The 16,609-nt window shown below is 38.0% G+C and overlaps 1 protein-coding gene across 5 annotated transcripts in view; it reads right to left on the bottom strand.

The window, feature by feature from the left end:
* Positions 1-16,609, bottom strand: part of IPCEF1 (interaction protein for cytohesin exchange factors 1) — a 181,346-nt gene that overhangs the window by 45,970 nt on the left and 118,767 nt on the right. For all 5 annotated transcript variants that reach the window (XM_088023830.1, XM_088023831.1, XM_028103396.2 and 2 more), the window contains 2 exons: positions 6,105-6,178; positions 4,524-4,595 (listed from right to left, as the gene is read on the bottom strand). In XM_088023830.1, coding sequence (XP_087879956.1) covers positions 4,524-4,595; positions 6,105-6,178 — 146 coding nt within the window. The remainder of the gene's footprint in view (positions 1-4,523; positions 4,596-6,104; positions 6,179-16,609) is intronic.

Here is a 16,609-nt window from a genome sequence, read left to right as displayed (position 1 = left end):
TTAATCAATAGAAGATCTCAGAGTTTGACAGGTATTCCTAAGCTGGGGAAATGTTTAATTCCTTGAAGAATTTTATGTCAGGTAAAAAATGACAGTGTCCTGTCTTCTTATCAATTTACTATCTTATTGGCAATGATTTTCAACTAAACATCAATGATAAAAATACAACTAGACACACCTTATTAAGGAACTCAAACCTGGCTCATGACCTAAGGCCACTGGAGTTTCTTCTCAAGGGGTTAGTCAGGAACATATTTCATCACACAAATTCATAAGAGACACAAAAATGCATCTATTTCATATGTTCCTAGCTATATTACCTTTTATTTAAAGGGAAAATATTATTTTGGGGTGGTAATAATCTGATTTATTTCCCACTTCTTTCCAATTTTCTGTATCTTTAAAAAGTATTCCATATTATATGTTCACTTTTTTTTTTTTTTTTGAGAAACCAGTACATTCAGTAGTGGCCTAAGTCAACCAATACCAATAGAATAAGAATGCTATGCACTTATTAACTCACTTATGCTCTCCATTTCTTCTAGTCCTGTATTGCCTCATGAACTATCCAGCACACTGCTCCCCTACCACATAATTATCGCATATTCCCAAGTCTTCAACTATCAACAAATTAGGAATCCTTACCCAACCCTCAACCTGCCAGGGTCTTGCCATATTTATTTTTTATTAACAGGAAATATAGAAATTTCATTTTTAAAAACAAATAGGGCTTTCTACAAGAAGAAAGAGGAGCTTCAGCCTCATTTAAGAATCCCCTCAGGGGTGCCTGTGTGGCTCAGTCCGTTGAGCGTCCAACTTTTAATTTCAGCTCAGGTCGTGATCTCAGGGGCTCCATGCTCAGCAGGGAGTCTGCTCCACTCTCTCTCTCTCTCCCCCTCCTCCCGGCCCTCTGTGCCTCCCCCCACTTGCACACTCTCTCTAAATGAATAAATAAGTGGTTTTAGGTTTCAACACCACAGACTTATGCTGTTTCTGGAAATGTTTAGACCAACTATAGAATTATGACAATTCCATCATAAATAAATAATAAATAAAATCTTTTTTTTAAAAGGCATTTTAAGAAGCCCCTTTAGCATCATGACAAATATGAGCTCCTTAATAGCCGCTTAAAACCAGACCAATACATGGGCCCAGATCCCACCATAGGAACGAGAAAGTGTTCATCAAGCCCCGATAGAATAATAAACAACCCAAAAACAAACAAACAGGAAATCACAAAAATATATATATAAATGGCTTATAAAAAAATAGAAAAAATTTATCAGCCTCCATAGTGTTTTGGGAAATGCATATACAAACACAGGAAAATATTCACCACTAGATTGGCAAAACCTAAAATACCACTGATTTCTAGAATTTAGGGGGAAACATTCTCATCCTTTGCTCAGTTGAACATCAAAATTGATACAGCCAATTTTAAACAGGCAATTTGATGATACTAGTCGAAATTTAAATATCCACCCCCAATTATAAATGTCTATTCTACAAACCACAAATAAATGTGGAAGAACGTTAATTCAGTAAGATTTGCAATGGCAAAAAGAAAAAAACACTGATATGATATAATCATCCATTAACAGGAAAATGGATAAAGTATACCACTAATTTCATCAGTACAATCAATGTTATTATGAAGCTAATAAAAAGACAGGGATAGGAAGCCTTCTGATGGCCTGGGAAAATCCTAACATACTGTTAAGTGAAAAAAGCAAGTATGGAACAATATGATTGGCCTGATTCAATGTACTTTTAAAACTATGTATTTGTATACGTGCATGAATCGATATGCAATGAAAACCATCAAAAAGGATGTCAGTTATACTGTTAAAAGTAGTTAATCTTTGGACGCCTGGGTGGCTCAGTCAGTTAAATGTCTGCCTTCTGCTCAGGTCATGATCCCGAGGTCCTGGGATCGAGCCCCATGTCTGGCTCCCTGCTCAGTGGGGGCGTCTGCTCCACCCTCTCCCTCTGCCCCTTCCCCTGCTTGTGTTCTCTCTCTCTTTCTCAAATAAATAAACAAAATCTTTAAAAAAAAGTAGTTAATCCTAAAGAGAGAAGTTGAATTGGAGGGTGAAGTTGGGGGGATGGAAAGGTTTTCACTTTTACCTACTTCTGTATTACAGGATTTTTTACAAGAGTATGTTTTGTGTGTCATTAAACTAAAAGAAACATTTTAATGTACAGTTTTAAAAACTGATCAAAGCACAGTGAATTTAACGGTTCACTTTTAAAATACCAAAATAAACTGTTCTTGGTTTATACCTGATTTCCTAACTGTATACTGACCCTCCCACCCAAAAAAACATCTAAAAGTAAAATAGACAAATTTTTTAACATATCAAGACAAAAACTATTTTTGAACTGAGAACGCTTGAAACAAGAAAAGGCATCTCTAAGTTCCTTTCCAGAACACGGAAATACAGAAATATAGCAAAACGAAAGAGTATTGACAATAAAGAAGTCATTCCTCCCAGCTCTTACCTAAAACTCATATCCTTTTAATTGCCACCATTAGTTACTTGTTGAAAACGTGATTGTTTAGAATCTTGTTTGCCTATTTCCTTACAAAAGAGTACCTCTTTTGCTAAGAACTTTTTTAAAAAAAACATTAAGGCAGTAGAAAAATTTCTGTTTGTGGCTAAATAGATGGATGCACAAAAAGACTTATATTTACATAAAAGAAGATGACAGATGTTTCTTGGGAGTTTGTTGTATATTAACTTGATGTGTTGGAGGAGCACAAGTGTTAAGAAATTGATATACAAAACAAGAAGGTTCTTCCCACAAACACTGTCCGAGAAAGGCAACTACCAACCAGTCTTTGTTTAGAAAGCAACTCTTCCATTACCCTTAATTACTTACCCCTCTACTTGTAAATTGAGGGTCCCTGCAGAACACACAGCGTTTCTATTAAACGTAATTACCTTTCCCTTCATCGTCCCTGAGAGAAATGTCACTACCCAAAAATGCAGTTTCCCAAGGAAGTGAACTTCTAAAACAGGACGCATCTCTCCACACGCCAGTCCCTCCTTCCCAGATTCTCTGCATCTCATAAAGAAATACCCAGACACATTATTTACTGGCTTAAACTGGCCACCTCAGTAAGAAAGCGAGATCTTCAGGTGCCACTCAGAACAAATCTTTAAATGTCATCTGCATCATCTTGTGGGAGAAGAGAGAAGTTAACTTGGATGCCCAAAGAGATTCCACTTTGGTGTTTATTAACACCACCAGATTAATCGGCGGCTCAGCTCCAGCCTGACCCTCACTATGGAGGGGCTCCAAGTACTGCTGGGTAAAACATTAAGCCTTTCACACACCACCGACATACCAACGGCTTGCTAATCAATAGGATTTAGTTACCAACACAAATAAAAAGAGAAATAAAAGAGTTTTGTGAAGGCTTTTATCTTTTTTTTTTATTTTTAAAGATTTTTATTTATTTATTTGAGAAAGAGAGAGTGAGAGACAGCATGAGAGGGAAGAGGGTCAGAGGGAGAAGCAGACTCCCCGCCGAGCAGGGAGCCCGATGCGGGACTCGATCCCGGGACTCCAGGATCATGACCTGAGCCAAAGGCAGTCGCTTAACCAACTGAGCCACCCAGGCGCCCGAGGCTTTTATCTTCTTTGGGGGCATCTGCTCTTCTTTTTCTCGGGCGCTTGAGAAAGCCAAAGGGATAAAGGTAAAATCAGAAAGAGGGTAGTAGAAACAACTCCTCTCTTCATTTAGGTAAGTAAGTCTTTTATTTCTATCGCCCAGGTCTGCCACAGTGGGGCACCTAGTAGGTGTTCCACTGACACATTTTTATTAGTTATGTGAAGGTAATGAGGAGCACTGAGAAATCTGGGAATAGGGCTTAAGTTAAATAGAAGGCCCTCTGATGCCTCAAGCGCCTCAAATATATATATAGCCTCATTCAATTAAGAGCCATTGTGATCACACTATAATCTAAACCAGCAGGGTATGGAGTGGGACAGGTAGTGTTCTATGCATTTATTCCACTTATTTAAACAGGAAAAAAGAACAGGAAATGGAGTTAGGGATATAAAATTTTATGTGAGATGTACTCTGAGCAAGGACGTTTTGCAAAATTTTCAGGATAGAACATGGATTAATGATAAACACAGGGATCATCATGATAATTACACAGCACATAAGAAATCCTATAGATATTTTTCATATAGAATTCTAAAAGCTGTGAGATTGGTCATAGTACTTTCAGGCCTTTCTCCCTGTGATGCTGATTCTCACTGTAACATTTTCTTATAATGACTTCTATCCCTTCCTTTCTCAACTTAGTGGTTCCCTCAGAAGAATCTTATTACTTCTTCCTAAAATAGCCATTTTGATATATGTAATTCTCCAAAATGCTTCCAAATAGTGAAGAAGAAAGCAAGAATGCTTTAACAAGAAATGATATGAACATATGCTTAAAATTCAAACACCTGACCAAAGTAATCTATTCCCAAAAAGATTAGATTTAGCAATTTTCTCTACTTACACACTCATTTCCTGTGCATTCTCAGCTGCAAAATAAAAGATCTTGATCTGTGGATGGCTGATCTTAAAAGCACTTGAAGGGGGAAAAACACAGACACATTAAAAATTAGAAATTAGTGTTGTCAGTGGGTTTGAAAGTAAATCAAATATAAGTGTGGTAAATTCATCTGCTTTCTTTGTAAATCTACAAAAAATAATTTAGTTACATTAAATACCCATTGCCTAATCTCTACTTCATGGAGAGAGCAGAGAATTAATTTATCATGTTGAGACATCCAGAAAAGCACTGAGTCTTGGCTAGTCGATAGTTTCTATTTAAAACATATGGGCATATTCTTGTATTTTCATTTGCTCACTGCTTTGCTAGAAAGAGACAATAAATTAAAGTTTACGGTCTTAGAGGTGTCCCTTAAATACTCAGAACAATAACGAAAAATATTTATTCAGATTCAAATACATACAAGAATGTTATGTGTAGGAAAATAATCAAGTATAGAACTTCCACAGTGTGACAACACATCAAAAATTATATCCAAGCCTCCCCCTATGAGTAGAGGAAAAATATATTTATTGTCAGTTTAAAAGAAAAGTAGAAAACACCGAAAATTAGCAAACACTGAAATGTTTCCCCTTTATCATTAGACCGGAAGTCCTGCAGTACCGGCCAGCATTTTGGTAAATAACCAGTTTGGTCAAAACCACGAAAATCAACACAAGCTTACGTATCACTGGATACGTGCAGCAACACTAGAGCGGCAGAGACTTAAAACCAATACCATTTATTCATTTTCTTAGAAAAATCTAGTCAATTGCCACTATTGGTAACATAGGTCAGTAGGGAAATAAATGTCTTTCTGATAAAATGGAAAAAGATGTCAGAGGTAGAAGAACAACAACAAGAAAAAGGTGAAGAGGGCACATTTGCCAAATGTGGCTGGATGCTATCATGGCAAGAGCAGGAGAATGGGAATACGGCTGGATGATGTAGCGAGGCTCTCCTGCAAGTTCTAGGCAAGCTCAGACTCTCTGGGCTCCTCCCTTCTCAGTAAAATGGGGACCATACGCTGATGACTTTTTTTGGTTCCTGTCTGTTCTCAAATCTTCTGGACTTAAATTATATCAGGGTATAATCCCAAAGTCCAAGATTTCTCAGAGAATTCTATTTCAAGGATAATAATGTTATAAACTAAGAAAAAGAAACTGGTTTTGCTATCATATCTGCAGCTCTGGGGAGTCCTATTGAACTAGTCATTCTCTTCACCAAGAAAATATCTTGACATCTAATCTCCTAGCCACTCGTGGATGGGAGCTTGTTTTTCGTTCCATCTCAGACACGGTTGTCAAAAATATGCCATGCCAAGGCTCCATGGGGTTTTAAAATCCATCTGTTCCACAAAATGAAATTCCAGAAAACAAGAGGTTAAAAGCTTACGCTGTTGTTTAGGATGCCAACCCATAAAGTTCAAAATTCTCAGACATTTGGGTGTTACCTTCACTAACTTCCAAGTTACCATATCACTCGAGAAACTAAAATTATGAAGGAATGTTATTCTGGCTCAGGGTTTTGTGGAAAACAACTTACTGCTTTTTCTTGCATTCAGATGCTCTCTCCACAGTGAAATCAGGCAGGTTGACAAATCCATCAGCCTTCTCTGCCTGAGAAAAATACATACAATAGATATGAGAATAAATGAGTCAATCTTAGCAGTAAGTTTATAGAGATCATATATACATTGAACAGAGATCATAAAATGAAATGAAAGAGAATCAAAAGATACCTCCCTGAATCAGCATTTGACTTAACTAGATACATATTTTATGAGAGACATTAATATTCTCCTGGTAAGTCATCCAGAACCTTTCCATGAGAAGTAACATGACACAACTTAGGGATGGCCAACTCTTTCCCTTATCCCCAACCAGAGCGCAACGCCTACTTCCTTCAGAAAAATTAAAATGAAGCATTCAAACCTATGCCTGTCCCATCTTCCTTCTCCTATATGAGTTAATCTATCCACACTCTGCATTTGAAATACTTTTTTCTTATAAGGCTCAAAACTCAATTCTAAAGGGAACTTCCTTCTTTAAAAATGATGTATATATGTTTTTTTTTTCATTCAACTCATCTATTTCTTGATGAACTGTTTACTCATCATTTCACCAATCTATCTCAAAAAGAATGTGAAGTACTTAAAAGAACATAGATGGTATAAATCAACTTTTTCTACAATGCACAATGCTTCCTGTGGATTCTTATCAGCATTTATAAAAGTATAGTTTTGAAAAACTGTTAGGCTCTGGCAAGTCTACTCCTAGATATATACCCAGAAGAAGCAAAAGCAGGTACTCAAATAAATATATGACTGTGCATGTCCACAGAAATATTACTCACAATAGCCAAAAGGTAGAAACAGTCTCATCAACAGTGGAATAGATAAACAAATTGTAGCACATCCATACAATGGAATATTCAGCCATAAAACCAAATGAAGTGCTGATACATGCTACAATGTGGATAAACCTCAATAGCATTAAGCAAAGTGAAAGAAGCCAGACACAAAACATCACACATTATACGATTCCATTTATGTGAACTATCCAGAATAGATAAATCCACAGAGACAAAACACAGATGAGTAGCTGCCAGGGGTTGGAGAAAGTGGGGACTAGGGAGAAACTGTTTAATGGGTATGGGTTTTCCTTTTGGTGGGTTGAAAATGTTTGGAACTAGACAGAGGTGGTGGCTGTACGACATTGTGAGTGTACCAAATGCCACTAGATTGCTCACTTTAAAATGAATAATCTTGGGCACCTGGGTGGCTCAGTTGGTTAAGCAACTGCCTTCGGCTCAGGTCATGATCCTGGAGTCCCAGGATCGAGTCCCGCATCGGGCTCCCAGCTCAGCAGGGAGTCTGCTTCTCCCTCTGACCCTCTTCCCTCTCGTGCTCTCCTCTCTCTCTCTATCTCATTCTCTCTCTCAAATAAATAAATAAAATATTTTTTAAAAAAATTAAAAAAAAATAAAATAAAATGAATAATCTTGGGGTGCCCGGTGGCTCAGTCAGTTGAGCATCCACCTCTTGATTTTGGCTCAGGTCATGATCTCAGGCTTGTGAGATCAAGCCCCGCGTCAGGCTCCATGCCCAGCACGCCCCTGCTTAAGATTCTCTCTCTCCCTCTCCCTCTGCCCCTCCTTCCACTCCCTCTTAAAAAAAAAAAGAAAAGAAAAGAAAAGAAAAGAAAGGTGGATAATCTTGTGCGAATTTTGCCTCAATTAAAAAAACATAACCTATGTTAGGCTAAAGTATTTCTGGTATAAATTTACATAATTGTGTTAGAAAGAAAACAACTTATACTCACCATTCGCTTCTGTTTCCTCCCCTCATTCATTTCTATGCCCACTGTTCCACAGAAGCTGTAGCTACATGAACCCCAATGAGTTTCACGTTGCTAAGTCCCATCTACCTTTTTTGGTCCTCACTCAACTGAACTCTAGTTACTGATACTAAAGCTCAAGGCCTCCCTCTAGAAATACCTCATTTCTTGCTTTTTTGACATATTCCTGCTGCTCCCTTTCTCCTCCAACTATTCCTTGCTTGTTTTCACGAAGTCCTCTTCTCTTGCCTGTTTCTTAAATGTCAGTGTTCCCCAGATTTCCAAACACAAACCTAATCTCTTCTCATTCCAATACTCTCTGTAGGGGACCATATGCACTACCATGGTTGCATGTATCACCACGGTACACACGTATTCAAAATCTCTACCTCAAACTGGGATTTAATCCTGAGCGCCTGTCCCAGAGATCCAACTGCCTAGCGTATCTGTTCATATGAATGTTCCATAGGTTCCCTGTTACAGATTGATATTTGTTTCCGTGAACCCCAAATTCCTATTCTGAAGCCCTAAGCCCCAGTGTGATGGTATTTGGAGGTGGCACCTTTGGGAAGTAATTAGTTTTTAAATGAAGTCCTAAGGATGAAGCCCACATGATCAGATCAGTGCCCTTATAAAAAGTGGAAAAGACCAGAGCCCCCCACCTTTCTCTCGCCTCCAAGTAAGGTTACAGCAAAAAAGCAGCCATCTGCAATCCAGAAAGAAAGCCCTCAGCAGACAGAGTTTGTCAGCACCTTGATCTTACACTTCCCAGTCTCCAGAACCATGAGGAATCAATGACTGTTGTTTGAGCTACCAGTTGGAGATATTTTGTCATAGCTGTACAAACTAAGACACGCCCAAAGAGTGACAAATCAGCACCAAACTTACTATCTTGTTCCACAAAATGCCTGCTCCTCTTTCTCCTGTGTCCTTTATTTCATCCAATGATACCACTTTCAATCCTGTTGTCAAGAAAGGAAATGTGGCAGACATCTTTGACTCTTCCATCCCCTTCTCAGCATGCATATAAGTCATCACAGAGATCGATCACCGCTGCCTCTGTCCCAGGATTCCTTCCTTGCACCACCTAGCACCTCCTTCAGCTCACTACTGATTCTCACCTCACTTACTGTGAAGTCTGGCAAACTATTCTCAACCTTCCTCTAATTTTGTCCTTTCTTCCAATTTGGTGCCCAAATCACAGTCACAGCAAATCGTGACTCCTTGAACACACTTCATGTCACTTCTCTCATTAAAATCCTGCACAGTTCCCAAGGGCCCTTGGGCCAAGTCTGAGTGCCTTAGCAGAGCAGGAAGGCCCTTCACAACCAAGGCCTGCTTCATCACACAATTTCATTTCCTCCAATCCCCCTGGCACCTCAGTCAACCAAAAATAAACCAAAAATTCAAACAAAGAAAAAACTATACTTCCATTTGAGCTGAATTAGAATTGACGCCAAACTTATGGCATTATTATTCCACAGACAATTTATTTTCAGAGCAAAGAGCCCATCTGAGATGATAACAATATAAAGTCAATCAACAAAAACTGAAATATAAATCACTTATAAATCTTCATTTGGTGGAATTTTTTTTCTGCACCACTGAAACGGCTGAGAGTCCTTCAACTAAGAACCAAAATGAATTTGAGTAAAAGATGCCTTAGTTTTCCCTCCGTAAATCCTTCCTTCGTTAGCAAAGGCATTTTTTTTATTGTACTGAAGACACTGAAGCTGCATTCAGATTCACAGATAACTGTGTCAAAAATTGCCTTTGCCTATTTGACTTGCAAAAATGCCTTAAAAAATGACAATCACATTGGGAAAATCCTAAAGGAATGACAGTTTCCTCCTCTTCCTCCTCCTTCTTCTCCTCCTACCTGCTCACATCCCTTGTTCCTTGTTATATTAACCAAAATAACTTTTCTCAAATGCATCCTTCCTCCTCAATTGTTCCTAACTTTCTGAAAAGTTACTTGAAAGTTCTGCATCGGTACCTGCAATTTTCCCTCTGTATCCTAATGTAAAAAAGTCTTGTTCTCTTGGGGAGCCTGGGTGACTCAATCACGTAAGTGTCCAACTCTTGATTTCAGCTCGGGTCATGATTTAAGGGTTATAAAAGCAAACCTCACGTCGGGCTCCACACTCAGCTAGAAGTCTGCTTGGGATTCTCTCCCTCTCCCTCTCCCTCTGCCCCTCCCCCTCTCGATCTTGTGCTTGTCTCTCTCCTTTCTCTCTCTCAAATAAATAAATAAATCTTAAAAAAATAAAATCTTGTTCTCTTGCAAGAGGTATCAAAGCATCCTTTGGTTTGTCTTACCAAGTCTATCTTAAATTCCAAAGTGAGAAAATGCTATTCCATTTCTGGTATGATGTTCAACAATCTCAAAGTTACTCTTCCTCACATACGAATCCATCCACTTTCCCCAGCAACTTTGATTTTGTTCATCTCAGTGGGATCTAATCTTCAGTTGCTGTATTAAACAGCATTAAATACACACTTTTATCAAAACCGTTAGTGTTACACATTCATTTATTCAACAAATATTTAGTATGTACCTTCTTTGTGTCATGCACTATGTCAGATATCTGGGGTATATTAGTGGACCAACAGACAGAGATCTCTACCCTGAGGGAAAATAGACCATAGCTCAACATACAAACACATTTACCAACATAAGTTACATAGCCCATTGCAGGCAGTAATTGCTACGGAAAAAAAGATAAAGTTGATCAGAGTAAAGGGGTTCTAACTATAAGCAGGGCAGGTTGCCCTTCTGCTCTGAGATTTATAATGCCCTTCCAACTTCACTCCCCTAGATATAGCTCCACAAATCAACTTAGGTGTGACCTTCTCCAAAACTTTTCCCCTGCTCCTCTAAGCCTAGAATAAGTTTCCTCCCCTTTGTGCCCAGAGGCCGGCTTTGCTTCTATACTTCTCTTCCTGTATTTAGTTAACTATTTCTCTGTTTCTCCAAAAGACTCTGAGCACTTTGAAGGAAATGATTTTGTCATTTATTGTTATATCATTAATACTTGGGACAACGTAGGCAGTCAATACATGAGAAATAAAGAAAGGAGTTTTAGGTGAATGAATGAATGAATGAATGACAGGAACATTGTCTTTTTCCTCTGACAGTAAAGAAAATGCTAAAATGAGATGCAGAAGCCACTTTGGAAAACCGTTTGGCAATTTCTAAAACACATAAACATATTATTACCATACAACCCCACAATTCCACTCCCAGGTATCTACACGAGAAAAATGAAAGTTTATGCCCATGCAAAGATGTGCACGCAAATATTTGCAGCAGCATTATTCTTAGTAACCCAAAACTGGAAACAATTTAAATATCCATCAAGGGGTAAATAAATAGTGTGGTCTACTCATACAATGGAATATTGTCTAGTGAACTATTGACACATGCTAAAAGATGGATGAACCTTGAAAACATGATGCTGAGTGAAAGCCAGAAATAAGAAACCACATATTACTGTATGATTCCTTTATGTGAAATGTAAAGAAAAGGCAAGTCTCTAGAGACAGAAAGTAAAATAGTGGGGTTGACTAGAGTCAGGGTTGGAAATGAAGATTAACTGTAAATAAGCATGAAGGATTTTATTGATGTCATAAAAATTATTTAAACCTGATTCATTATGATGGCTTCATCACTCAGTAAATTTACCCAAAACTACTGAACTGTAAATTTTAATAGGGTGAATCTTATGATATGTCAAATATATTTCAATAAAATTGTTTTTAAAAATATAAAATGCAAGGAAAGTTTGAGGACTAGAGGACTAGAACCCATAATGAACTCCCTCCTCTTTGGCTATCAGTAAGACTTGAAAGGCGGTAAAATATGAGGACTCAGACGCTCCTATTGGTAACTCAATATGATCTGTTCAAACTTTACACAAGATTGATTTAATATTTCCCATATTCTACGGCTTAAGCTAAATTATGGCTTCAGTTTTGGACTATAGGAATTTTAGAGACAAAAATATTTTATAAAGAATTTGCCATACTTTGGACATATTTTTGAAAATTAATTAAAATGGGACACCAAATTTTAATATTTAAATGCAAACATCAGTATCCATTGCCATCGATAATGTTTGGCTCTTTCATACTACAAATACCTTTCAAAATAGACAAAATTACTTCATAAGTATCTACATATATCAGAAAGGTAGAAGGATAGACCTAGAAAAATAAGAGTGATATATATATTCCAGAGTAAGTAGGTTAAAGAAAACCAAACCAGAAACAAAGGAAGTGTGATATAGGAAACTGTTATATATTTCATGGTTAAAAATAAAAAGTATAATTATCTCTCTATTCTCAATGGAATCATAGTTCTCTGATTCTAAGAAACCTGATTTTTTTACACTTCAATAATTCTGAAATCAAGAGGCACCTTAGAATCTATAAGTATTTTCAGTGCTTCACTTCCTCCCAAAACCTGATATTAAATAAACTGTAGGTCTTTAAATAAATAGAATCTTAAATTGGAGGGAAAAAAACAGTTTAGAAAACAAAATGTATGTTTCTTTGTAAGATGCTTTTGTGTTTACATGTGAATATGGATTTACCATTCTTGCAACACTTGAAATAAACATAAGTGAGGTCATCCAGTGAATATCAGAATCAGGAGAAGCTGCAAAACTCCGTTTCCTCCAAACAAACCCATGGGTTGCTCAGTTCTGCCCTCAAACCCCCAGCATGCTGGAAACAGGCAAAATCTAAGCTCTAAGCAGAGCCATCCTTTCTCATGTCATCTTGAACAGTTGTTACTAAGTCCTCACAGTACACACAGTCTTGGGACCACTAATAAAATCTGAATTACAGTCTCTAAAATACAAACCAATATGGAAGAAAAGAAAAGAGAACCTACAATCAATTGTGAAAGCTCCAGTTCTAAAGAGAAACAGTCATTTTCATACATGGCTGGTGGTGGTACAGAATGGAACCCAATGGAAGAAAACTGGGCAGTAACTGGCAAAACTGCATTTACCCTCTGACCCAGAAATTCAACTTCTAGGATCTGTCCTAAATATAAATATGTGTAGTAACATGTGCATGGCAACATTATTTGCAATAACAAAAGAATCAAATGCGTATCATCAGGAGACAGTTGATTACACTGTGGCATCCACATGCAATGAATAACATAATATACATACAGAGTAACTTCCCAGACACAGTAAGAGAAAAAGTAAGATAAAGGATGGTAGATATAGTATGCAAATTTTATGTACAAAAAGAGATAGGATATGCCTCCGCAAACATACTGGCCTATATTTGTAGAAGCAAACCATGCAGGAAATGCAAACATAAAAGGAGGGAGATGAGAGGGTAGAGAAACAGAAATGAGAGCAAGACTTATCTGGTTGTAATTTGTTACAGTTTTGACTTTGGAATTAGGTAGATGATTTATATTTTTAAAAAACTAAAAAAAAAAAAAAATGAAGCAATTCCCAAAATTAAAAACAAACAGAAACAAATGAACCTAACTGAATCTAAACATGGTGATGTCACCCCACACAAATTATAATAACCATTCCAAGAGACCTTAGAGCCCAGAATTTTGCCTATACATAGTTGGTGGAACATAGGCTAGGGACTTTTAGTAGCAACATTGCTACTTTTTAAGATAGTTTTAAGTAGTTTCTTCTGACATTCCCCCCACACACATAAAAGAATTGCATGGAACCCCAGGGCTCCCTCATTCTCTGCTTGTGCTAGAGGCCACCACGCTGCTCTGTTCTGATAAGCAGCTCATCTTCCTCTTCCTTTCAGAAAAGGAAACACACGCACATTCTGCAAGTACTACCTGGACCTGCAGGCAGAGAGCTGAGCTTATTAGCACTGGGCTGTGACAAGCACTGCAAGGGAAGCAAGAAAAAAATGATGTTTGCCTTTGTATTGTCTTCCTCTCTTCTAGATATGGCAAGTAGGCCTGGCAGTGACGAAGCCTGAAATCCTGTTAAGGAACATGATAAACTTGAGAAACATCTAATAATAGCTAACATTTACTGAGTGCTAACCATAGGCCATCAAGGTACTACCTTCTTAGCCAGTGGAGGGAAATTAATCACATCTGAGTGTCAGAATTCATGAAACTGATCGGTTTTTAATCTCGTCACCAAACTAGGTGGGCATCATAAAATGGGAAAGTTATGGGGTTATTGTTAAATAAACAGAACTCAGACCAGAACCGGTTAACTAATCCGGAATCAGCTAACTAATTCTAAATATGAGATGGAATGGTCTCAACCAGGAGCTAAAATAGAAGAGAATCTACAGTCGATGGACGCACAGAAGAAGAATCCCAGATTTGGAATCAGAATATTTCAGTGCAAGCCCCTGATTGTGTGATCTCAAGCAGAGCATGTAACCTCTCGGGTCAGGGTCCACACAATGAAAAGGCAGATAAAACCAGATCGAGGCTAACTAGAGTTAACACGGAGGCAGGTCATGCTGTAAAATTGTTAAAGTTATTTTAAAAATTAAGATTTTATTGACATTAATTCCCAGGCATCAATGATAAGAATGGGGAAAAGGAACAGAAAAGACAAAGAATGATCTGTAAAGGGAAAGATGAAGTAAAATGAGTTTTTATTCTGTCCATTGTCAGCTGAGCCCTCTGAGTAACTGTCTCTATGTCTTAGCTCTCCCTTGTCTTCTTTGCATCAGATTAATCGCTGTAAAAAATATTTTAGGGGCATCTGGGTGGCTCAGTCAGTTAAGCATCCGACTCTTGATTTCAGCTCAGGTCATGATCTCAGGGTCCTGGGATTGAGGCCTGCTACAGGCTCCATAGCACAGATCTGCTTGGGATTCTCTCTCTGCCTCTGCTCCTGGCCCCACTCATGCTCTACATAAATAAAAATAAATAAATAAATAAAAATAAGATCTTTTTAAAAATATTTTAAATTCTTTGGACAACCATAATGCTAGCAAGCTCACTATATCCTTCATACATTACCTAGGTTATGTTTTTGTTAAAATCTCATTGCATTTGAGTTTATGTAACATTACCCTATGAATATAATGAGATTTTAATGCAAAGAGACTCTTCTTACAAATGCCTAGAAATAGATATTCCACATAGAAAATATCAGGTAGATGTGTTTAACTAAGAAACACTGAGGCTCAATTTCCTACAAAACCCACATATTCCCAGGCTGAATTATAAAAAATGGACTGAACCTTTGCAGGTGATCATCGTGATGGTTCTGAGGATGCTCTAAGGAGGAGAGAAAACCATCTGAAGGAAGCAAACCACAGACAAACCACTTGTAGCAGATGCTGCGGGTAAGCCAGCCACGTGCCCCCCTCCTCACGGCCAGGCCAGGCTGGCCAGACTCCCCACTGAAGCACCTGCACCTCTCTGTGGGAGGGCTTCTCTGGTGTCCAGATTCCACCTCTCAGGATGAGCCCTCCAGCCATGACTGATGGGACTTGGTGTTTAAATACCCCCATCTCCTGGCCCCTTGGGGAGAAAACTCGGAGGTGCGTGTTTTCTAAAGGCTTTCAGAGTTCCCCAGCAGAACTGGGCTTCCGTTCTCCAGTCCTAATTTGCCCCCCAAGGAGAGTTTTACCAGCTAACTTTCCACCCTGTCTCACTTTCCCTATTCCCTTTCCAAGTATTTCTGGTATCACTTCCCAAATACACTACTTGTACCCAAATCCTCACCCCAGGGTCTGCTTCTGGGAAATCTGTAACAGGATGCCATTTCTCTTGCAGAAATGTTTCTACTCATGGTTCCATCTGCTTGGCAACATAATCCCTCTTCATTATTTCCTCCTAAGTACCACCCAAGGCTATGACTACCTCACTATCATATTAGGTCACATTCCAATGGTGAACAGGAAGTGACTGGCATCCTATTCTATGATTTGTAAATCAGGTCTCCTAGTTAGCATTCTTACTTTATTCTTCCATTCTCTTTTTATGGAATGACATTTTAAGTGAAATTAAGTTAGTAGTGAACTTTCTGGTAGTCTGACATATGAAAACAGTTATTGCCTTCTGAAATATCATTTTAAAAACAATTAAGATGGAAACCTCACCATATAAAAGAGTCTTGTGTTACTGTTCTCTGTAATATAAAATCCTGAGCACACAAGGCCCTTCATGATCTGGCTCTGTCCACATCCTCTCTCACCTTTCAGAAGCTTTAAAACCCTAGAAAAAATTTTCACCTACATAGGATTGGTGTCTTCAGCAGGAAAGAAAGGGAGAGGAAGGGAGGAAGGGAGGAAGGGAGGAAGGAAGGAAGGAGGAAGGAAAGAAGGAAGGAAAGAAGAGAAAGCACCACATAGGAAGAAAAGTTTTTAAATGAATATGAAAAAATTTGATGAAATCTCACTATTACAGAATAATTGCATATCCTGCTATCTAATAAACGTTATCTACCATCCATGGTTAGAGCAAGAGTGAGGGAAGAGTAAATAAAGGAATACCATTCAGGAAAATTAAAAATCTGGTGCATTCTCTTTCAAAATTAGAAATTTAGGAGAAATAAAAAAAAATAAGATTGGCTCTTTTAAAATCAGTCAGTATAATACATAATCTTGTCTTCATACAATGTATATTAAATCTTCCAATACTTCACGAACTTTCAAATATCTTCAAACTGTTTTCATGAGTTTCATAAGGGCCATTAAGCTATGACTCAACCCCGACAAAAATGGGAAAAGATA

The sequence above is a fragment of the Eumetopias jubatus genome, unplaced genomic scaffold, assembly GCF_037043125.1.
Source record: "Eumetopias jubatus isolate StellerSeaLion01/CBP00866 unplaced genomic scaffold, mEumJub1_p1.0 scaffold_6, whole genome shotgun sequence".
In the NCBI taxonomy this organism is placed as follows: domain Eukaryota; kingdom Metazoa; phylum Chordata; class Mammalia; order Carnivora; family Otariidae; genus Eumetopias; species Eumetopias jubatus.
Note: the sequence above shows the minus strand (reverse complement) of the source record. Positions and strands in the feature narration are given on the sequence as shown.